This window comes from Apteryx mantelli, chromosome 9 (genome assembly GCF_036417845.1).
Source record: "Apteryx mantelli isolate bAptMan1 chromosome 9, bAptMan1.hap1, whole genome shotgun sequence".
NCBI lineage: Eukaryota > Metazoa > Chordata > Aves > Apterygiformes > Apterygidae > Apteryx > Apteryx mantelli.
The window spans coordinates 28,456,959-28,482,045 of NC_089986.1; the positions used below are offsets into that span (position 1 = coordinate 28,456,959).

At 40.7% G+C, this 25,087-nt stretch overlaps 1 protein-coding gene across 11 annotated transcripts in view; it reads right to left on the bottom strand.

The window, feature by feature from the left end:
* Positions 1 to 25,087, bottom strand: part of GIGYF2 (GRB10 interacting GYF protein 2) — an 80,239-nt gene that overhangs the window by 16,697 nt on the left and 38,455 nt on the right. For 9 of the 11 annotated variants that reach the window (XM_067302026.1, XM_067302025.1, XM_067302022.1 and 6 more), the window contains 10 exons: positions 13,012 to 13,191; positions 6,799 to 7,016; positions 6,548 to 6,710; positions 6,262 to 6,462; positions 5,567 to 5,757; positions 4,727 to 4,886; positions 2,645 to 2,811; positions 2,121 to 2,209; positions 993 to 1,100; positions 330 to 427 (listed from right to left, as the gene is read on the bottom strand). In XM_067302026.1, coding sequence (XP_067158127.1) covers positions 330 to 427; positions 993 to 1,100; positions 2,121 to 2,209; positions 2,645 to 2,811; positions 4,727 to 4,886; positions 5,567 to 5,757; positions 6,262 to 6,462; positions 6,548 to 6,710; positions 6,799 to 7,016; positions 13,012 to 13,191 — 1,575 coding nt within the window. The remainder of the gene's footprint in view (positions 1 to 329; positions 428 to 992; positions 1,101 to 2,120; positions 2,210 to 2,644; positions 2,812 to 4,726; positions 4,887 to 5,566; positions 5,758 to 6,261; positions 6,463 to 6,547; positions 6,711 to 6,798; positions 7,017 to 13,011; positions 13,192 to 25,087) is intronic. The other 2 variants (XM_067302024.1, XM_067302023.1) reach the window with 1 other exon arrangement.

The window sequence follows — 25,087 nt, forward strand, 5'->3', positions numbered from 1 at the left end:
CTAAAGTTATGATAATACATAATTCTTAGTCAGTAGAGGGCCACCTTATCTTCCTGTAGAAGGCAGCTTACTCACTGGATCAAGGCTCCTTCCTACAAAATTCTACACAAGAACCAGCTATCCAAATTTCTCCCATCTGGGCAAATCACCGTTATAATGTAACACTCAATCCCTCTGGATCAAGGTTTCTGATGACCATGCAAAAAAATATTCTTCACAGCTCTCAAAGGAAACTTAGATTGTAGCACTAAGTAGCCTGAATCAGTTAAAAATACTGGTGAAGAAATAATTTCACCGAATATCAAAAAGTGATCATGTCTGGGTCTTACCTGTAGGTTGTGAGGCTGACTGAAGTTCCCAAATTGAGCCAGTGTCCGGCACTGACACAGACCTTGTTACAGGTGGCATCATGTTCTGTTCAGATATTCTGTAATACCAACAGGAAGAGTCAACATGCCACTTCCAGGGAGAGGAGTGCTCTGAACACGCACTGAGATTCAGTAACTCGTAACATATTCCTCTCATTCCACACCTCTATTTAAGACAAAAATACGATGCAGACAATACTACTTGCTTGAGGAGTTCTTGCTTATCTCATTCCTGCTGTCAAGCCAAGAGTTAAGTCAGCCACTGCTACAGTTCTGTATTTGCAGCTCACAGGCTACCTTGAGCAATGAGTATTCAATACTGCTAGAACTCTGCCAGCAAAGGCATTCTGTTACCAGCACAACAGATTCGTCAAGAAGCTATGGTTTCAGCTATAAGATTTTCCTCCTCATTTTCATGCATATTCTCTGGAGGTAAAGGCTACACAAAAAGAAATCCTCAATGTCCCACAGCTGTTTCACTTCCATGCAATCTTAAAAAACTGTAATGCTCTAACATAATGAACTAACTTGAATGGGACAGACCACAGAGAAGATCACAAGTATCATTACATACAAGTCAGAGTACAAGATGAACGGTAATCAGTTCAAGTCTGGGCTACTCACCTTATCTTCAGGGCCTGGAACTGTTGCAAGAGAATAGCCAGCTGTTGCTGCTGCTGGGATGAGAGGGCTGCTTTTTGCTGCTGAGCCAGCACCTGTGCATACTGTTGTCTTCAAAAGAGAAGCAGAGAATCACTGGTATTTGTTCACTTTCTTATCTATATAATGCGCAGAAGTTCCGCATAGACTCACTCTCCATGACTAATGTCCACTGACCTATATAACGTACATGCTAATTGCTAGAGGAAACCACAGAATAGGATCTTGGAAAGAATCAAAATACAAGAATTCCAAAAATTGGCCCACATGGACAAAGTGTCTTCTCTCCCTCAACGATATCAACTCATTATTGTTGTCCAATTTTTTCTCTAAGCTGTGCAACACCAATTCCCTTTTTTGATAAGTTACATACAGTTTGCTCATAAGTTGATCCAGCTTTGATATCTATCCACCTACACAAATCAATCTCTTCCCTCCTCTGTCAAGGCATCTCCTAGTACTACAGCAGACTCCTGCTTTACCAAATTGTAAGCTTATAATCAGTATTCAAAAAAATCATAATCACAGCACACGTTCTCAGTACTGCTCAAACAAGTAGTTTACCTGACTGCTTTCTTTCCTCTGATCTCCTACAAAACAAGTTGTTAGAAACTATCCAGAACTGAACTGTAGCTGACAACTCTGGCAAAAGCGAATGATAAACTGCTTTGTCCAGCAGTTACCCACCACTGACCTTCAAAAAGCTGAGCAAGCAGACCAAGATAAGTTTATGGCGCTCTCCATCTCCAATTCAAGAGATGTATATTCTTCCCCTGATTCCGAAACATCAGAACTGCATTACAAGGATACCTGGGACTCAGTTTGACCATAAAGGTTACCTCTATAGCAAATCTCAGAGATGATGCATGACACAGAATGACTGTGAAAAGTGTGCCTGAGACAGCCATTCTCTGTCCTAATCCTGTCTGCTATGGGGGCCTCTGGCAGCTGTGGAAGCAGGCTATGGCCGTTGGAGGTGCAGCACTCCCAGCCCCATTGCCCAAGGAACAACAACAAGCAGCTGAACCCGGATGATTAAAAATGCGGAGCAGAACACAGCCACTGGAAGGTCTCTGGGACTGGCAGCCTTACTGTATCAAAAGATGCTGATACTGGAGGTGCTGCATTTGGATCAGGGCCAGCTCTTGCTGTCTAGTCAGCCGCTCTTGGTCCAGCTCGCCCTATGTTCAGGGGAAAAAAAAAAATTTTTACTTTAATAGCATTTACAATATACTACTGTTGGTATGTATATGCCTAGCAAGCCACGTAAAAATTACTTTCTGCACTGAAAAGGTGAAGAAAATAGAAAAATACCTAGACAACCTTCAACATTTGCAAGCAAAGCTGAGTACACAAAGATGTAATTGAAATACACAGGATTTGTACATATAAGACAACAGGACCAAATCTTATGTTCACAGATGTGGCAAAATAAACACATTCTTAAATTAGAACAGTGTCTTTTCTCCTCTTAGAATTTTATATATAGTTTACCACAGGGCTCAACTTTGGTGCTTGGAGCACCTACATTTTCAAGAAACAGCATTTGATGTGTAAATAATTCATTTTCCATATTTTAAAGGACTATTTGAGTAGCGAAACAGCCACATAATTACCAGATGTGGAAGCGGTGCTGGACCTGGAGTGAAGGGAACCCTGCCCCACATTTTCATGATGTCTCCAAGAGGTTGGAAAGTCTCATCACACGCTCTCTTAACCAACAGTGACATAGTGAAATACCCAGCCTGGAACCACTCCGCCATCTCCTGATTACTGAAAGGACCTGAAACATCAACCAATACACATGGGGGGAAGGGGAAGGGAGGCCAAGATGAGCATACTGGAAATGAAGAGCATGGTTCTTGTTAAAGAAACACAGTACCTAGCATCAGTGGTTTCTGCCCTTCTCATCCACTTGTGCAAACAGAAAAACTTTTCACATTCAAGGCTGGAGTGCCAACACACAAGTCTGGACCATTATGGTGTCTACGGCATTCCTTCATATGGTCTTTACTGAGAAGTACATGACTGCTTACACTTTGCATTGGATGGAGATGAGTCAGCTCTGGGATGAAAGCTGAGGAGCCATCGTGGTGTGGAGCTCAATCCAGCTAATATACATCCTGCCTTCCTCAGAGCTCAGCAGGATCCACCAGCTAACAAGGCTAAAAGCGTGACTACTACCTCCCCACACCAACTGCACAGATAGTTAAACAGTCTCAGGCAGTTTCAATATTAGCAGTTTTGAAGGCGAGAAAGAGTCTTGCCTTCAAAACAGAAGAAGTCATATATTACAGAAATTTTGCTTCTGAAATTTAGGAAATGAGCAGAGTCCCCTCTGGCTGCAAGATTATATTTTTGAAGATAATTAGGAGAGGCAGTTTTTCCTTGCTCCTCCCCAGAAATACACTTCTCCCCTCCCCCAAGAAACATTTCAGTCACTTCCTTCAAAGGTGACAGTCTCCCATACTAATTCTACATACCCAACTGGAGACAAAGTCAGGATAGAAAAAAGAAAAAGGTTGTTTTACAGTGTAGGAACCAGATAAATATGAGTTTTGCAAAAATACTATCTTCAGAAAAGCAAGAACGTTAAGTAATTCTTGCCTTCTCCATAAGGAGCATCTTTAGAAGATACTTCCTCCAAGAGGACATGAACCCACAAGCGGTAGTCCAAGAGAAAATTATGTGGAAGCCTTCACTTCTGGGGGGTGACATTCAAGGAACTACTTGCTCAAATGAAAAACTGGTAGACCACCACTGAGTAAAAAGCATCCAGTAGTGACTAATGTATGGTTTGAAGCATGCTGAGCAAATGCAAACTCTATGTTGAACATACTTCAGGGTTTTCTTTTCACCCCTTAAAGTTTAAGGATGTGTAATACCTGCAGGCAAGAGACCAGCACAGATCCCACGAATAACACCCCCACAAATCCTGTCTAGAGTTTACAGCTTAGGAAGTCACCCACACTAAACAATGTTAACCTTTACTACATAGTGAAACAGAGCAAGTAAGGAGCTTGCTCCTTAATTGTGTTTTTGGGAGGGAGCTCAGCAGCTGCTAAAACAGAGACCTCCCAAAGAAAAGTCTTTTCTGAACACAAACATGCAAGCATCTATGGGAAAGATCTGTTCCAAATTTCTGTGCAAAAATCTGAAATTACTTAAGCAAAAATGGCAAACACAAAACAGTTGGCATTATATGAACCCATAATACACTGGTTGCAAGCACAGTTGAGAATGTGTGAGCACTGGGCTTGTGAAAACTTGTTTTCTCTTTGCTCTAGAAAAGATAAATTCTCTCCTGGGTACTCCATGTCTGGGACGAGACTGGAAAAGTGTTTTCACTGTTTCTCATTGATTCTTTCAACAAGTTACTTTGTCACACTTTTGTTTCTCTTATTATTTGGAAATCTGAGCAATTACTGACATGAAACCTAGCTGTAGTCTAACCTCAATTCAGAGAGACATGCAGCGATGGCAAACTCTAGGCACGATAAGGTAGAACTCTGGACGTGGAGCCTGCTGATGGGAGCAGTGATGGACAGAAGAATATATTTTCAAAATCTAATTCTGGAGTGGCAGATTTCCTGTGCTGCTTTTGTAAAAGCAAGCTTCCATATCTGTTGGTGGTAAGTTTGTGATGACTTTAACAGTTCTGCGAAACAAAAGAGGAAGTGTAAAGGGCACAGACCTACCCTGAATTTCTCCTTGTGGATCTTTGTAGTACCACTTCTGCATTGCTTCATGGAACAATGGCATAGAGGAACCCTTTGCTCTGTGCTCTTGAATTTTTGCTGCCAGCCTTTCATCATCAAGGGCACTGTCCTGCAGATATGCCACCATTTTCTCTGCTTGCTGCAGGAGACATAAAAAAGAGCAAAAAAATACAAGAGTTAGTTGTGTGCTTACAAATTCCAAAATGAGTGTGCCAAGTGTAACAGGCTTGAACTATCCAGTGATACCAGAGCATACCAGAAATTACAGGCAACTTGAGGACTGGTGCATTTGCAGGAGAAAACCTGAGCTCAATCTACCATCTTGTCAGAACCATGGTTTACATGCTTTTCAAGTAAAGCTTTAAAACAACTTGCCTAGGTGGCCCCACACAGTATCATCAGGGTGAGGAATAAAACAGGTATGGAAATACTAGCACAAAAAGAGTTCTATACCCAGCAGTCGCTAAACTTTCATGAACACAGTTTGCACTTTGTTTATGTGCACATATTTTTTGCATCAGGCCCACACTTTCTTTATGGTTTCTCTGGGAAAACTGTAAGACTACTTGACAGTGCTTGACCACAAGCACTAGAATCTGCAGCTCTAACACGGGGCACAGTACCTTTATTCAGATAAATACTACATACGCTTTAATTCTTCCCCCCATTATTTTCATGGAGAATAAAAGTAGCCTCAGGATACTTTGTGGATTTTAAACTCTAAGCTACATTTTTGCTTTTATAAGCTCTAAGCATCTTGCATTCCACATTCCTCCAGTCTCAAAATTGTTTATAGCAAAGGAATTTGAAAAATTTTACCTGCTCTAGGTGTTTGAGGCCCTCTTCATCATCTGGATCAGTGGGAATATTGCCCATGCCTGGAGCAGCTGTAACAGGTGTCTGAACTGGCCGTACAGCAGGATTTGAATTGGAAACAGGAGGAGAAAGATGAGCAGGAGAAGCTGTGTCTGGAGAAATCTGTGGCAAAGGCTGAGCAACAGAAGCCAAATCTAAAGAAAAAGCTAAAATTAGTCCATTATCTTTAACACATGATGTTTGCAAAGATCCTTCTAGGAAACAACATCCAGCAACTCAAAACTAGCAACAAAGCAAAACTTTTCAGATCTAAGTATGACTGTGCATTTGTACTGTTTATAGCACAGACACCCAGCTTAACTTCAAGGAACAAGCAGTTTAGTCCTAACAGTGCAAAGCTCTGCACAGACTAGCATATCCTGTTCCTTGCCACATACATTTGCCCAGACTAATCTGCACTGCCACAGTGAGGCACATCTGCAACTAGCTCATGTTTCTCTAGATTATGCTGCAAAGGGAAGTACAGGCACATCCCAAGCATGCAAGGTGGCATTTCCAATAAATCTTATTTGTATTTACAGAGCAATTGGTGAACTCAGTTTTCATCACCATAATTCAGTCCTCACATTTTAAAAGAGACCAAGTCTAATCACAATGAATTAGGGAAACTTATTAAATTTATCCATCAGGCATATTACCTTCCCCTCTGTTGGACATTTTGGCTGGTGGTGTATTCTCTGTTCGATTCTCTTTATCTTCTGTTTTTTCTATTCTTTCTGGGACAGACTCTTCTTTCCTTTCAAAAAGGCTAGTCTGCAGCGGGTCTTGAGGCTGGGATTTTGGTGGGGTATCCGACCTGGCAGCCGGTGAAGATGTTCGGACTGCTTCTTCCACTGCTTCTGCAATATTGAATGGTTCTACTTAACTGAATTTTAAAAAATCCATTCTGCAGCATACAACAGATGCATTAGAAGTCCCCCTTACCTGCCACTACTCTCTCTGTTTTCTCCCCCTCTTTCTTGGTCGTCTTTTCATGATCTTTGGCTTCTTCATTGTGGCTCCCTTCAGAGTCAGATCGTTCTTCCCCTTCCTCCACAGGCCGGAAGTCCATTTCCTGCTCCTCAGGGATCGGCTCTTTCTGTACCTTCTGCAAAGTCAACGTAATCATTCATAATCTACCGGACATAAAGAGGACATTTGCTCAAAGCGAATACAGGACCAACATAGCTTCTCACCTTTAAAGAGAGAAACGCTCCAGAGGAGTCAAATGTTCCCATTTCTTCTTCTGCATCTTCTAAGCACCATTCAGGAAGGCTGTCTCTGTCGTCGTCCATACTGCCACTGCCACACCGTACTCGTCGATAACCCCGTTCATCATCTCGTTCCCGGAAATCAAATTCGAACCTCCGCCGTCGCTCCATGTGCTCTCGCCAGCCTGCAGAACGAGGGCCGTCTAAGGTGGGGGGAAAGTAACTTTATAAGACAGTTCCAAGGGGTAGTAGCTTACTTGGAAGGGTGAAGGGGAAGGGAAAAGGTGACAAACAGTGACAAATTCAGAAAGCCACTACAGGGTACAATCCACCTAAAAATGGGCATCTTAAAGGGGGGGGAAGTCCCTTACTAATAAGCAGGAGATCTTCAAATATTGCCCATTGTATATATATCCACATTATAAATCATATTATGAGTATTAAAAACAAGTAAGGCTAAGGGTGGGCTGCATAGTCTGAAATACGCTACAACACCAAAATAAGACCAACAAAACTAGATGTTGATTGAACTGAGCAGTCTCCCTCAACCAGCCATCCCTGACTTTTATATATAAAAGATGCCAGTTTTGGGTTTTTTTGTTTTTTTTTGTTTTTTTGTTTTTTTTTTTTTAAAAGGAAACCATCTGCAGAAGTTGCATCCTGAACAAACCACCCATGCTTTTTCCCTCCTGCCCCCAGAGGCATTTTTGCATATATGCATGAAAAACAGTCTGACAACTTTTCAAGTCTCTTGAACAATATTTTAGTCACAAGATACTAAAACCTGGAATGCTAATCCATAAAAGAAAGGGAAAAAAACTTTCCAAATTAACTACAACTTTTACTTTGCTTCTATTTTTAATACATTCAGAAGACATCTTCATTCAGCCAAGCTTAACAAAATCCTTTACAATATTGCTAACTCTATTTAAACTGAAAAGAGCCTGCATCTAGGTGAAAAAATTGGGAGTGAATGTACTGTAAACAGCTTTCAAAGCTCTCCATCCAGTGGAAACTAACTTTATCAGAAACGTGCAGAATAAGAAAGAAAACAGTTTAGCTTTTAGTGCTTTTCATGTTGGCTGTTTACTTGTCAGTAGTAAAAATTTCCCCCTCTTTTTTTTTTTTCCTGTCACAAAATTTGCTACAATCGGTGGAAACCAACATTTAGTTGCACCGTTTATCAAGTGGCTACCAAAAATCACAGCGAAGAGGAGAAACACTGTCCTCTGTTCCATTTACTTCAGATGGACGAGGGGCATCGACCCTCTGAAGTATTCATGTTTACCATGCAAAAATCAATTTTTGTTTCACAAATACAGGAAATTTAACATGACAGCCCTCTAGAAGCACTATGAAGTTTTTAGATTACATTTAATCAAGGAAAAAAAAGTTACATTTCAACAAGGCCTTCACTATATCGCATGTGCTTGCTTTGTAAATATTTCAGCTGTATAGCTTAATCTCTCTTTTAGTAACGCCTTGAGAACAAATAAGAAACATTTTGGCATGCAAAACTGTCAAATCAATGTCCTGATACAACCTTTTCAATGTCACTAAGGAAAGAAATAAGGCACAGTAAGTTTACGCTTATCGCATCTTTTCAGTCTGCTTTAAAATAGTCCTTAACATTTCCGAGGTCTATTATGCCGACCTCTCGTTCACCAGTAACATTTCAAAAACATGTAAGCAAAGATGAAGTCTCACTGATGGATTATGTATTTTGGAGAGCTCTAGTAACAACCACTTCATATGTTGTCTTCAGAAGACCGTTACTGCCCGATGCTCCATGCTCCTCCACCCACAACTCCTGGCCTCCAACTCAGGGCACATTCAAAAGGCGCAGGCTGCACAGGGCCACGCTTTTGAGTCACGTATATGAACGTACACAACCAAAAAAGCTGTTTCATTGTCAAAGAACAACAGGACCTCTGGGAATAACCAGCAACTAAGCTGGACAACACAGCACACCTGAAAGGACAAGCCTGACATTCAAATTCCACTGACATGATATTGGAAGCAATATTAAGTTTGCTTTTTCACTCCTATCAGAAACACCAGGCCTTCCTTTGGCATCGGAATGCTTTTTCCAAGGTCTGAAGGGGAGAGGTTTCCGACATCCAGAAGAGGTGTCTGATTAAAGCCACTGGCAGACACCTCCTCGGTACAGCCAGCAGCGTCTGCATCAGGTTTTCCAACACATGACGAAAGAGAGCGGTGGCCTGAACCTGGCTATCCCATATCCTAGTTAACTGCTTAAAGCACCTGACTATTTGCTACCCTGGGGCTCATAAACAGCTGAGCATCTCTTCTGCATCTCTCTTCTGTACCAAAGAGAGAAAATTTGACACAGCAAGCGCTTTCTGTGCAGCTGTCAAATGGGCCACCTTGACACCATGCCTCAAGAAGAACCTCAATTATTTTCATATGGTTCACATCCCTAATTCCAGGAGCACAAGCTGTTCATAGTGGGACCCAGAAACATGGCTTCTGAAGGCAAGTTCTGTCTATTTTATTAATTCCAGGTATCTTCAAGTTCAAATTAAAAACTTGAGAATGTTCACCATACAGTTTGTTTGGAAAGATTTAGTCACACAGTATCTCATTTCATAGCTTGCACATTTTCAGAGATAGGGGAGGTGTAAAAAAATAAGAGATAAGTGGGCCCTTGCACACTTGTTTCTTAACAACAAAAGCTTATAAAAACAGTTAGACTATAGAGCATTTTGACAACTCAGGTAAGTACAGTGCTGTCAATCATTAAAGCAAGCCCAAGTTAAGATACATCTTGAATTCTTATATTAAGCTATATAAGTAAACAGTTAGGACACAAACAGCTTTAAATTTAGCCCTGCAGTATCATTAGGCACCAATTAGATGGGCAGGATTCCAAGTCAGGAAAAGTAGTTTTAAGCGGCATCTACCCACTCCAATTTATGGTGACATTGTAGGTGAAAGATAAGACTACTGGCCACATGACAAAAGAAACAAGTACACCTTACTCTCAATTTTTAATAGCTATTTATCTCTTAACAGCCACATTATGGAATTTATGAAAGAAGTTTCCAGTGTAAATACTAAGCTAAGCACACAAAAGAACAGTAAATATTTAACTTATTAGCATATGTTGTATATGAACTTGATTTTTATTGTGCTCAACTCTAGAGCAAGATTCTCCAATATATGTTAGCTGCTTTATGATATTCAAGAAGCACAAAGCACAGTGACCATTAAAAAGTCTACTTGATTTACAACAGTTGATTCTGAAAATAAGGCAAACCGAGATGAATTTGAGAAGGCTTTCAAGCAAGCAGAAGTCAAAAACCACGTTACTATGAAATTACAGACTCAAGCCTCACTAAAATACCTTTCAGGAAAAATATCTTTCAGTGGAGCTGCTCAAGGGAAGACAAAATTGTATCAGAAAGAAATTTTGGGCAAGAAGAGATAATCCATATTCCTTAAGGATGGCTTAGTAACAAAAAAAAGTCAAAACATCTATAAATCATTCACTAGCTTTGCGACCAAAAAAGGCTTTTATCTATACCTGATAAAACAGACTTGCTTTGTAGATTTAAAGAGTAATCACTGTATGAATCCACAGAAAAGGGGCATCTTAGGCAGGCAGGCACTAAATCATTAAAAAAGAGGATGAAAAAGATCAAGCAAACCCTGAAGCAGCCCATGAATTCAAGACTATGGTCACATTCCTCTTGCAGCTAGTTAACCCAGCCTACCTTACGTAGGCTGTACACCAGGACTGGTACCACGATTACCTAGAACAGTGAGCAGAATAACCTTGCCGCTGTATAAGCCAAAAAAGGAAGATGTTTTCTGTCAATGCCCAAACCAACCCAAAAGCTCCACATCCCAAATTCTGACTAGAAAAGCCTGCTGATACAATCCAGACAGTTTTCACACTCGTTAACCTGAAGCTGATGATTCTGGAAAAAAAAACAAAAAACACCCCCCCCCCCAAGTTCACATGCTTCTGAATTAAAAAGTGTGTGTGTGGGGGGGGGAAGTTGGGCACGTCTATTTTATAGCTGAAAGTGCTACAGGAGCTTGAACTCCAGCATCAGCAAAACCCATTTAACTTCTCCATGAAGCTTCAAATAGCTGAGAATAGAAGCTTTTTGTAGAAGTTTAGCAGCACACAGGACAAACGTACACAAACTGAAAGTCAATGCTGACCGAGAAGTCCCTCAGACCATATCTCCCAAAAGGTCTTAGAGTCGAGATTCCCCTGGCATCTAGAGGGAAAACTGACTGATTTTGTTCTTCGCTCCACGATCAGTATTGAGAAGATTCCTCACTTCATTTTAGCCACAGCCACGTGAGGGAGGAACAGTTCAAACACAGCATAGCAAAACGATAACTCTCTTCATGCACATCAAGGGAGCTCACTTTAGATTCAATAAAACAGATTACAGAGAATCTGGAAACTATGCTTATGGGCACAAGACCGCTTTAATAAAAGCAGCCTTAGTTCACCTTCTCAATCCTCTGTGCCTACCAAAAAAACCATAGAAGATGAGCAGATTTATGTCAGCCATCCCTCGATAAACACAGTTAAAGGATGTAAAATAGAGGAATTAAAAAGATGGAAAAAACAGTCTGCGGGAATCTAAATAGTCTTTGCTTACCAACAGAACATAAGCTCAAGCCTGACAACTGCTACGCTTCTCTGAACTGCTCTCACCCCAAAGAAAGCAGGCGACATGCAATCTAGTAGGGAGCACGCAGAGCCAAGTCAAAGGAAGGTCCAGCTACACAAGTGAAGACAGTACTTTAACTGCGAAGACGTTTGTCTGTTCTTAGGGGGGACGTATGCTTAACATTATTACCTAACAGCAGAAAGTAGAAAGTAGTAGTTTAAGTCACGCCAATTTGAGTTAAACTCATTGTTTAAATCAAGAATACGATGAAAACAGTTTTCGTGGTCCTGTGGCTACTACTAATAAGAAAATTCTTAACTCTGACCTGAGTTGAGACTAGTGTGATACAGCTGTCAACTCACTCCACATCCATCTCAAATTTAGCAGCTTCTATGCAGATTCTCACAATTCTTAGAACAGGCTTTTATACCCATTAAACTAACTGAAATAAGTTAGTCTACTATAGCAAAAAATTCAAATAAGCACAAATATTTCCAATGATAGCATTAGAATGGATTGGAAACCTTTCCTAGAACATCTTCCAGAAAAGTTAAGACATACACGAACTTCTGAACTTCGAGGTCTCTATGCTTCCTTTTATGCTAACGTAGGCAGGCTTGTACTTGCAAAACACTCCACTCCTGAGTAACATGCTACATCTGATCATCATGAGATAATATCAAGCCAGCTGAAGCAGTATCTCAGTTGTCTGACAAAGCCGCAGTGTCCAACGAACAATCATGACCAAACATCAGGGAAAAGAAAATGATATTCTTCAAAATTTGCCCCTTAGCCCCGCTCTAAATAGAAAACATCTGATAATAAATCTAGCCTAGGGTTCATTCCTAACTTTTAGTACAAACTAACAGTTATTTGAGGGCAAAGAGTAATAAAGTGACTGTGACTATCAGACCATCACTATCAGCTACTGACTATCAACAGACGTAATAGTTGCTCACATTATAGTACTAAAAGTCTTTTGGGATGTTGAAACTGGTGATCACCCCATTGAAATTTAGCAAGAGACAAGACACCCTGTAAGTACAGGGTTGTTGGCCTTCCCAACACCATCTGAAAACTAGACAGGCCAACAGCCTGAGCGGTTTAGCGCCAGTATCACCCTATAGCCTTAGACATGCTACCTAATGTGAGGGAGTAACTTCTGTAGCTGTAGAGCTGAGGGAAGAGAACAGCAATGCTGGTAAAAAATAATCTGATTTTACCAGGCACATACTCACCTGGAATACAACACAGGCAAACACATGCCTGAAGAATATTGTTCCCTTAAATAAGTTTAGGGCCTTGAGGACATTTAAAGAAAACAACAAAACAGGAATAATTTTGTGCTCACTGTAACATTTTTGTGACCAAGAGCTCTATGTATGCGAAAGCAGTAGTTAGTGACCAAAACTGCATAAACATTACTTATTTTTGTCCCAAGCCTTATGTCACCTCCTTTTCCTCTGCTCTCCCCAGGCTCTGATCACCCACCACCCTATTTCCCTATTGCTGATGCATTTTTCTCCAGATCTCCTCTCACCTGGACTGTGAGGGCGCCACCTCTCACCATCCCTCCGTGACCCAGCCAGTCGCCAGCCTCCGTCATCATCTTCCCCATTTTGTTCCTCCCTGAAGATGCGCCAGTTCTCGCTCTCAGAGCGTATAAACTCATGTTTCCTCCCTGTTGTTGCTGTCCCACCTTCCTCAAAGTTTGGTCTCACTGCAAAGAAAACATGCGCAAGTGAACATGCAGTCCAGTCTTTAGGAACCTGGAAACACAAGGTATGTAATCTTGCTCCCTTAGAGGCAAAGGTGCACCAAAAGTGAGCAGTGATATAGACCTAAGAGAGCAATGGAAGTTTATATGATAGAGTTACCTGCAAGAGCAGGAGGGAGACAGATTTAGGAAATCCCTGCCAGTCCCTATGTATGTTTGGATGAAAAGACTGAGGAAGAGAATATACACAGGTAAAAGCAAAGCACACAAATGACAGACAAGGATGGGCAAGAGGAGAGGAAAAGACGACAAATTAAGAGACACAGGAAAGCATAAAAGGAAAGAGGCCAAAGTCTGCAAAAAGAAGAAACTGTTGTATCATGAAAAGCCTCATGCTAAAGGAAAACGGGAATAAAGTTTAAAAACTGTAAATAATACACACTTTTATACAAACCAAACATATCTGCTACATGCATAGTAAAATTTTAAAAAAGGGAAGGCCATACATTGTATCCAATACTATGTGCACAGTTTTAGGCAGGACTGGAAGATTACAGTAGGATTAAGGATTAAACAAGAAAAACACGGCTGCATTAACATTACCCTGCCAATCTGTCTTCTGGAGAACCAAGGTCAGTATGTTAAGGGTTAGATGCAACAAAGCTCAAGTTTAAGGAAGAACCTATCAGAGGTTTAGGAGACTGTCATTTAGTTCCTAATTTATGCCAAGGTATATTTAAAATACATCATAAAATCCTCAGGTACTTAATGAAGAACACCAGTCACAAAAAGATGACGTAAATATTTTTAGAAAAGGAGTCCGTATTATATTACAACAGCTCGGGTTAGACAGACCTACTGCTTTTGTTGTTGACTCACCCCGAGAAGGAAACACCAGCACTGAAACAGATGTTGGACTAACTTTGAACTTGGGGACTGGGTGTTTCCTTCAGTACGTCTAGTTGTGCAACTGCAGTATTCGCACATGAACCACAACCACGCCACTTCTTCACTGACACTGTTAACCGCTGTTAATCTGAAATTATGTGGTTATCTACAAAAAGGCATTCAAGTGCTAGAGAACAGTACTAAACATATCCAGAAATATAAGAAAGATTATATTTGGGGAAGATTGTGGAGTATGCCTGCTTGTTTAAACAGGAAAAACAAATAAAAGCATGACTATGCGCTGAGGTTTCTGGTGTGGAAAACAACTTTAAATGACAAGCTTAAGTAACTTTAAGTTAACCTCTAAAGAACTTTGTTTTGGCAGATTAGGAGAGTTTTTTTCTTTTTCTGCCAGTGATAGCTGAAAAAGCCGCGTGATATGATGAAAGGGGAAATGCAGAGTACCTAAAATGGGGTCCTTATCAAACTTCTTTAGCAGAATTCACAAATTCTTCATGCCTAAGGGTATTGCACCCTGGACATGTAAAACAAGGATACGCCTCCAAACCGCGGGGGAGAAAAACTCCTCCTTCCTCTGGCTCAAAACTTGCACATTATATTGTTTCTCTTCTAGGGAGGGACACACTGAAAGGGTACAGGTGGAGTGAAACCCAAAGTACAAAATCCAGGAGGTTTCAAGGTTCCTGTGCTCCAAGTTTACATTGAATACTTTCATTGCTGTTGCAGGAACAAGGTCCTACGTGGACTTTCAAGGCTGCATGTCCCTGATCAAATGAGTAGACAGGAAAGGCAAGGAAATGTCACCAATGTTTAAGACGCAGCTCTTCAAAAACCGATACTCACTTGAGGACCTTAGAAAGACAACCCTGGAATACTCTTATTTTTATGTAAAGAAAGAGTTACATATTCAACACATTACCTGCTGATATTTATGTTTTAATTTATATTAGCCAATCTGACCTATGAACTCATACATAATCAAGATACACATTTATTTTGTTGAAAGGGACATCTGGCTAAAGACAACTGCTTACTTGCTGGGCTTTGAGTCCTAAGTTTTAAACAGTGCATTTTGGGAAGCCTCTGGTGATACTGGCTCTGAATAAAACCAAATTACTGAGACACTGGACCCTCTTCCTTTGGGAATCACAATGGGGACAAAGTTTCTTATCTGGAATCAATAAATCTTTGCAGATTAACTACTCTTTTTCCCACATGTTTCATGGTGAATAAATGAAGACAATGAGCTAGGCAGAAAATCCATGTCTGGGAATTATACACATTGTTAATGTTAGATCTCCACACAACGTAAGGCAGAAGTAATAGGAAGTGCAGGGAAGCATCTCAGTACTGCTCATCGGATAGAGGAAAACTAGGAGCCAGAGAGCTAGAGAGTCAAGCCAGCTGGAAGTAAAATACGCCAAGAGAGACCACCACAAGAGTGCCCCAGGCAGAGTGCTGCGATCTGACCTTAACAGACTGGACGACAGTAGATGCAAAGGGTAAGGCATATGCCTCCATTTCTCTCTGAAGCTGTTTCTGAAATACTAGAAGCAGCAGCAAAGAGTACACAGATGCATGTTCACTTTCACCACAAAAAACATTATAATCAACAGAAACTTAATTTGCTATTTTGAGAAAAGAAAGTCTTATTTTTAGAGCTACATCCACTCCTTTCAGAGTGGATTAGAATTCAGTTGAACTCACAGCTATTAGCTGAGGCTTGTTCAATAACGACATTATTTTGAGCAATTACAGAGACTATCAAGCAAGAAAAAGGACACAGTTTCTTTCCGTTGTTATTAAGGTCATTTAAGATTCTGCAGACCGCTGTTTAACCCTGGCAAGCTATCGGCCCACTGGCTCCATACAGGTTTTCCCAAAGCCTTTGCAAGGTGTGTTATCCAAGGAATACTGTGAAGTCTGCTTTGGCTCTGAACATCCGTATCACTGCTTGAGCTTCTAGCGCCTCTGCAGATACCTATGTGTCATGGGCGTACTGAAGACAATTCAGGTTTTCTGGTACACAGTCCCTGAATCCAGCTGGCTTTGCTCCCAAAAACTGACACCGAATTTTTGAAGCCAGGTTCTCTGCAGTAAGCTTGCAGAAAATTGCATCCCCATTTTGAGCCATGGGCTTCGAAATGCTCATCTCCAGAGAGGTGACCAAACGTCATCGAGTCCTGTTTGCCAGGATCAGACACAGGCTGGATCCTCTCTCCCCTTTATCATTTTAGATTCTACAGTATTACCAAGCTAAGAAACAAGAAATCAACTGAGAGGTCAATATTACATATATTTGAGGATCTGTGATTCTGCAACCTTCTTCCTAACCAAAGGATCATGGCAGTGCCCCACAGCAGGTGACTGATCTGATGCCACACTTCTGTGGAAGTGGACAGAAAATGCAGTATATCATAACGTACTTCAGTTTTCTGGTACTAGGACACCACTGAAAACAATATTACAGGACAGCAAAGTATGCGTCAACAGGGATTAGGCACTAGATGACCTTCGACATGATGCATATCAACCAAAAAAACGAATTCTTTATAAATGCAAGTCACAGGGATTAAGGCTCAGAAAACAAGCTAAACAACAAAAAACTCGACAATAGTATATAGGAATGTTCCTACAGTTTACAAATGAATTCATAACTTCTGAAGTCCTAATACATTGACTCTGCAAGTTGTTCCTAGCCCTGAGAACGCTTTTCAGCTGAAATAACCCAGTTCAGCAAATCAGGATTTGGCCATGTTTTAAGGATGAAAATCTAAAATGCAGTCTATGGTTTTGCCTTGGACTAATTGACGGGACTTCCTGAAGAGAAGGAACAGTAAAAGGGCACCTCTGTTCAAGTCTGTCACAAAGCCAGCAACGGTGTTTACAGAAAACTTCAGATAGAGCATAGCGGTATCCAGCCAAAAAAAGCTTACAGCTGTGCAACGTGGAGTTGAGGAGAGACTAACCACAGAGAACAAGACTAGGACTCTGGGATACGGCCCTGCGGTAACACGCTTATGTAGAGGACTTGCTACTAAACCGACAAATAACTTTCAGTTCTCCATGCTGTCGGACTACATTTCCCATGGCATGTTCAGTGTTTGGGGAGAATTAACAGGAAAGCAATGACTGACAGCAATACTGTTTCCTCTAAACACAGGAAAAACTAGGGAAGTCCACTGTGTGCTTTGATTTGCTCTCTTCTTTCTGGTGCATGCTACACAGATTTCCTCCAGAGAATAAAAAGAAACTCCTTTGCACCTAGTATTTTCAAAGGACCTCAAATAACTTTGCCTAGATGAATACTTTAGTAACACATTTTACAGAAGAAAAAACCTATAACAAATGGACTTAAGATAACGTTTCCAAAGAAGGACAACCTTCTCAATTAGACAGTATTTGGCATGCTATGGACACTACAGGAATACACACACAGCGAAGGGACTCATGGCCAAAGGCAGGGGCATAAATCAGAAATTCTGACCCCATTTTCCAGCGTTGTATTTTCTCTCCCTCCAGAAATAGTCGACCTCAACGCTAGGTCTCAAAGATCTACTATTCAAATATCATTCCATATTTTTCCACTAAACTCACCACCATCCACTGGCATGACTAACAGGAACGTTTAATTCCATTACAGATACCTGGAAATCACAAACTACTTCACCCACTGTGTGAGTTAGGTTTTCAAGTCATTCAGTAGAATCAGATTAGAAACATGTGACCAGAGACCATAAGCTTTCTACAGTACAAAACACGGCTTCTTACAGTAAAGGCAAAACCTACTTGTCGTAGTGACTAAAAGAGGCTCTCTGTAGTGGAAGTTCAACCTTGCCAGAATATACAGAGAAGGTTCAAGGGCAAATCACAGTGTCCTAGAGGCTGAGTGGTGGGTGCCCCCTCGCGCTACCTTACTTTCACTGGCTCTGAAGGTCACACTCTGCCTATCGCAATTTACAGTGCTGTGCCTGAACATGTATTAAAATGCTCCATATTAATGAAGCAAAGAATTAATGTTTTGTAATTTAGGACTGGGGACGGAGGCAGGGGGGAAGGTTAAAGAAAAAAGCGAGGGACGATTTTGTTTCCTAAGCAGGAAAGTCTACATTAATAATTTTCCCAGCAGGCCTTCAGTATTTTACTGCAAACAACCACAGCCTTTGTTTCTCAGATCCTCTTACATCTGACGTTCGATCAAAGCCCTCACATCAGCAGCTAACCAAGAAAAAAAAAAAAGCGTGAAGTACTACTGCATTACAAAGCTGTCCTCACAGCTCATTTTAGTCGTGCAGCATGCTGACGGCTCCATGCATTCCTTCAGCTAAAACATCCTCCCTGTAAGATCTCTTCAATCTAATAAGCGAGAGAGAGAAAATAATGCAAGTAAAAATGGTTTCATCTATTGCCTGGAATCAGTTTCCCCACCTCTTTAAGGGCAGCAACTCACCTAATCTACATCGTTTCATTCCTAAGCTTAAAGAAAATCCTGTGATTAATTCCAGGTTCGCACAAAGGAGCAATGTGGGGATGGAACAAAAACGGCCTGATCGGCATCTTCTGACTAGCATTAAGGCACAATTCATCAACACCCTCCAGAGACCGCAGGCTGTCCGGTTAGCTGCAGCCCACGCGTTTGCTAACGCCTGCGCTCAGCAGCACGGGACCTAATGGGAAGGGGAAGAAGGGGCACTAGAGAAGGAGCAAGGAGACCCGAGAGTTTCCGTTTTCACCCAAACGCACGCTAGTTCACGTTGGTTAGGAAGAAAGTATCAGAGAACAGCTTGTGTTTCCCAGCAGCAGCAACAGAACTTTTTCCATTCAGCTTTTCTAGAGGAATTTTGTCCTTTTGAACTTTCAAGTAAAACTTTAAGATTATACAAACCTAAAAAAAACCCACCACACTTGATGAAGGAGGGGAGGGGGATTGCATCCCGTCTCCAAGTAAGCGCTTGAGGATTTCTGCCGGGCTGCGAAGGGCTTGCGCTGGGGAAAGAAACCCTCCTAACAAACCAGCATTCTTTTCCACATGATCAGAGTTAACCGGCCCCCCGGAGGCAAAATGACCAATCGAATCAGCTTCAGATGAAAACCAACCCCCCCAGTATTATAAACCCAGGAGTGAGACATACAAACCCCTTTAAAGAAGAAAAAAAATTTTTTTTCTACCAACCACTTGTGGGAAGTTTCTTGCCAGTGCTGGGACCAGTACACACGACTGGCCCACTACCCTTTCTGGAAGCCAGGTATCTCCCTTCTCCTACACACAAGCTCTTCAGAGACTGGTAAGTACGCAAAGCTATCTATGTTTTTCTTTTTCCGATTGTACAATAAGAAATAATCCTATCATTCTGCAATCAAAGGAATCCAAATTATTGTTAGGGCACAGAGCTTTATTTCTGAAGCTTCCCAGATTAAGTATGACAAAATAGTGACAGCAGTTTCTGTAGTTCTTCCTCAAAAAAGAAAATGCTCTCAGCTGGTAACGCTCATAATCGCACCCAGAGCTAAAACTTCATGCCACATCCTTTCAGAAAGCTCAAGACAAACAGTGCTGGAAAGACTCTCTGCAACGCTCTATAAACAGGGAGCACTGCAAGACCACAGCTAAGGTAACTGGGCATTACCAAGCCAGATCTTAGGAAAAAGTCATCCTCACCTTCTTGCTGCGTTCGTAACTCAGCATTTCACTTCCGTTCCATGAGGAATTAAAGAAATATGCTTCACCTCTTGAAGCCCACACTCACCACTTGCAATTACATCTCGCGCCTTCAATCATTTGCATCAATCAATGCATTCCGATTGTGCTTATGAACACATTGCTGAGAGCTAGCACTACTCTTCAGGAAAACCACACACAGGTCACTGAGCAGGAACTGTCATGTCTTAGAAAAGTCTCTGTCATTCTAGACAAGTCCTTGGGCCAGTTTGCATCACCCAGGGCAAGACCGCTCTTCAAAACATGGTGAGGTCCATAAAAATGGACAGCAAACTCCTCTTACTACAGCCTTGCATCTAATAACATCCAACCTCTTAATTCTCCTAAGTTTACTCCCTCATTAACAATACTTAAAACTTGGCATTTATGTATTCTCTGTAAAGGATTTAACAAATACTAGCACATTTTAGGACCTTTAACAGGTAAGCAAAGTCTTGGTAATGTTTTTCTGCTTCTCTAGCGATGGCCAGACTAGTTGGTTCATTCAGATGCTACTTCATAATCAACAGCTATGGTTCATCCTGATCCTCACAGTATTTTAAGTGTGCTGTACTATGTGAAAATACATTGCGGTTCTAGCCAGAAGTCACATATATAAGGAGTTTTGCTTTTTATGCTGTAAAACATTGTTTTTTCCCATTTTACCATAAATGTTATCTTTTTTTTTTTTTGAGGTACATTCTGTTAAATGGTTGCACAAGGTCAGAAGTAAGAGCTCTCGCATCCTGTATTTTGTGGCATTTGCTTTGAAATGTATAATTTGGGCTCAACAAATTAAAGGTCTCATTTTTAAAAGGCTTTCATTTATAAATGTAACAAGTCTCAAAAACTGTTATCTTAATTCTGCAGACTACTGGGGGGTGGGGAGGGGGATGACCAAAACCCCCCAAAACAGTTCTGTCACAAACTACTCCTATTCATCTCAATGAGGAACGAGCTTCAAAACCTAAAGGACAAACACATTTGAAACGTCAACTATCCTACTAATAGTTGTAGCATAAGTTTTCAGCTAAAGCAGTTATCCCATTAACTGAATTACCTCCTACAGCGTTAACATTGTCCCCTACTGTAAATTATATGATCCAGTCATGTCATCAATACTAAAAAGTGTCCTCATTTTTTAATACAAATATCAAAGCATCTCAAGGACTGCTGTTAAACTGAAAAATAAAAACACTGTAGTTTTAATAGCATGCCATTAAAGATAAACTTCAGTTGTTCCTGTTGCAAAGTCCAGAAGTAAGGACACATTGGGATGATTATAGCTTACAGCACAGAGATGGTGTCTAAATATGAAAAAGGTACAAGATTATTTGGACCCAGCTCGAGTACAGAAAGAATGTACATATTCATGGAAGGGGCATGCCAGCATTACTAGGGTTCTAATAAACTTCAATATTATAATATTCTATATTATAATATTATAATAGGTCAAATTATGCTACCATTATAACCAATTTTTGCAGTTACTCCCAGCAAACAGCATGTCCTCTCAACTACTTTGCTGTTGCAATGAAGTAGCACAGTACAAACTTTCTCAAATCCTTTCCAAGGTCAATTAGAACAGATTTTGTTAAGAGCGGAAATTGGGCAGGTGAAGCAGCACTACAAGAGTTTTTGCTGGAACACAGCTCCACATAAGGGCATTCAAGCTCCTAAACGGGAAGCAGGTGCATTAATATACTGAGCTGAAAACTGTCTGGAAGTGTCACTGCCAATGTCCTTCAACTGGGAAGGCAAACAAAAAGCAAATGAGGACTCTTGCAAATGAGTCCTCTGCAATCCTAAAGTCATAACAGCCGAGCTCTTGCTGTCAAGAGAAAGGCTTAAGTAAAGGATGCCAAGAGAAGAGGTAAGAAGCATGGTGGTATGAAACAGTAATGTTTCTTCAAAGAACCATCACAACACGAGGAAGATGATCTCAATCAAAAAGGCAGAGCATGGGAGTTCAGTTCAGCATACTCTAAGTGATAAGCACCAAAATGGAGAGTAGTGCGTTGGATCATGAACTTCAGAAATGCAAGTGATATTCTAGAGCTGTAAGGTAAGGTTTTATCATGAAGAAATCATTAGCAAGCCACAGTAGTTTAGAACCTGTCCAGCTTGCTTGGAAAAGGGAAACCATGACTGTGACTTGTAAAGGTAGTACTCGCCTTACTTTGACCTGTCTTAGAAGAACGTGCACAAGAGAAGCCAGACTGAGGACGGTAAAGCAAGAGGCAACCTCCCCCCCCCCCCCCAAACATACACAAAACCCTTAAGACTACAATTGCCATTCACACTACAGAGTTACTGGTAATCATTTAGTTTTCAACAGACTGGAAACAGGAAAGATTATAAACAGTGAATGCATATTAAAGACAGGTCAACAGGCCAGAAGAGATTTAGAAAAGTCTTTTCTGATGGTCCCTGTCTATACCAGTCAGGGGATACCACCTGGGACATGGAAGGGGAAGGATCACCCCAAAGCTACAATGATTTCGCAAGCCAGGAACTAAGAAAAGCAAAACCAGACAAAGAGCATAAAATAAAGGTCAGAAGATGACATTAGACAAACCTAGATTAGAAACACAGTATATATTTAGCAGTGGAGTCAAATATTCCCCAACACAGAATTTTTCCTTTCAAATCAAAAAATGTATCTTTCCTAAAACACATGCTCTATATGAAACAGGGATTAACATGGGGACACGAAGGCCCATGATATGCAGGGGATCAGATCAGAAGGTCCAAATTGTACAACTTCGTTAATTTATTACTAACAGGAAGAGAAGATACCTGAATTTTTTTTGTTACTGCAGTAGGCAAGGAAACAAGTATACGGAAGAAAATTCTTTTAAAATGTGAAGTCACATCTACTCCTAAGTTGACTCTGCTCTTGCAAATTTGGGGGAAGGCTCCTTCAGCCTGCGCAAATTTTTTCCCAGTACAGTTGTTCTTTTGCCTCTTGTTCTGAACTAACTGCATCACTGTCAGAGCCTATATAGTTTCTCTCTTACACATTTTTCCCCTCAAAAAAAGTTTAGATTTGTGGCTCTTAAAGCCATTAATAGCTTTTTCAAAAAATAGCTTTGGAACCAGAACTTACACACTTAAAAAGCTATCACTGCCATCTAATTAGCTACCTGACATTTTAAGTGCTCCTAGAAAAGCAAAGCAGAGGCCTATGTCGAACCAGACTACCGGAGCAACCTGGTTAACCTCAGCAGGCAGATTTCCCTGCTGGGAGTCTCAAGGAGCGCTGAGACGAGACTGTTGTGAAACGCACTGCTGGAGGCTATTTCTCTTTATCAAGTACCTTCAAAATCTGCCAGTAATGGATTTTCCCCAAGAAAAAAAAAATATCCAAAACACGCTGATGGACACGGACCAAATTTTTCAGAGCTCTAAGTCAACATTAAATGATTGTTGATCATCCTAGAAAGCTACTTAATCAACAAAATTTAGACCCTGTAACACTGACAGCATCTTGACCTGAGCAGTCTGCTGCTCTTAAGCATGCTACATTAACGTAGATGTGTGGAAGATAAAGTGCATCCAAAAAAAGTAACACATTACAAAGAAAATCATAGTTAACGTATGCAACACTAAAAGAGGCTTTGGACTACAATCAATCAATATCGGATTCAAATTCTCACTGCTCATGTCTGTTTTGCAAACCTAAGTTTGAAACCTAAGCAGCTATGAAGGAGTTACTGTCCTCAGAACAGCAAGAATTTATACACACAGACATTTGTTTTTTTCCCCCCAAGAGTGCATGAGGTTTATACCCACAGTCTTTTTTCTGTAATCTCCTCTATTCAAACAAGACAGTGCTTCCTGTGGTATTGTCCACAGCTCATTTTGCACGTGGTCCCCATCACCCTTCCCATTCAGACATCCCCCTTCTCCAACTCTGAACACCTGGTACCCGAAGCATTTAAAACTGTTCTCAGGCTACTGTCAATTCTATAGCAGTGCAGCAACACTGAAAATTGTCACTTCGAGAGCTGTGCAGTAGACCAAAGAGGAAACTCAAATGACGGGGTGGGAGGGTTAGGATTCGTGTTATAAACTGAAGAGACTATGACCAGAATTCTCCAAGCAAATGAGCCTGGTATCGTTAAACAGGAGAATCTCAGAGCTCATAGCAGCCTGTGGCACAGGGAGCAGTTCTGAAATATTCATTGTAGGAGATTTGGAGGGGAAAATAAAAAAAAGGAGGAAAAAACCCACAGAAGCCCACTCAGGCAATGAACTATTCTAGCTCCTTTGATTAAAGTATGGGTAGGAGAAATATTTGGATGGTTTGAGAATCTACAGAAGGAAAGAAAAATGAGAATTTAGCTAACTTTATTCACTGTGATGTTAATTCTTACACTTCAATATGCATTAAACAAGTAAAAACAATGTTCTGAAATTACTACATACTAAAATTTGTTATAAAGATCAAGTAAACAGTCATGAAAATTGCTGGTTTACAAGATCAAAGATCATATGAAACATTTTTACCTTTCATCAATTCATTCTGAAGTTCAGGACTCTCAGATCTAATGCTTTTCAGGTTAAAACCAAAACAGCATTCCTGGAATAAATCTATGATTCCTGTAGCCTGTATGTACACTGGTAATAACATACTGAGAGACTGCAATTTAGAGAAAGGTCATAATTGATGAGAAACATGTAGACATAATTGACTATACCATGTACATTTATGACTTGCAGAATTGAGATATATTGTGAAAACTCTTATTGTTCTATGCACAAGCTGCCTTGTTGCCTTCTGTAAATAGGTCCTACACTTTATGAACTCTCTTGTCTTACATGAGCTCCTATTTATTTTAATCTGTCCCAGCTGAACTTTTAAACATTCAGCATTTATACCATTTACGGATTTGGGTGGCCAGTGTCTGTTCAAAGATGCTCAGTGACTGAGAAGTCTGGTCATTCTGTTTTGAGATTAAAAAGTAAACAAAGGAGCCTAACACATAGTGTACACAAAAGTTTCCTTTTTGCTTCCCACATCTGCAACTTTACCTCCCTGGCCTCTAATTCCCACACTTGCTGTCCTATTTTCATATTTGGTCACTAATAAAATATACTGTTTAGGTAGACTAAATATCAAATTATATCATGGAATATTTTCAGTATTGGTTTCCTGCCCTCTTTTTATCCCATCCTTACATGAATGGCCTCAGAGTCACAGCAGCAGCTCTGCCCCGAATACTGTAATTCTGCTTAACAGGACATGGTGGGCACAGACAACAGTCACTTCCTGAGCTAGAAAAGCCT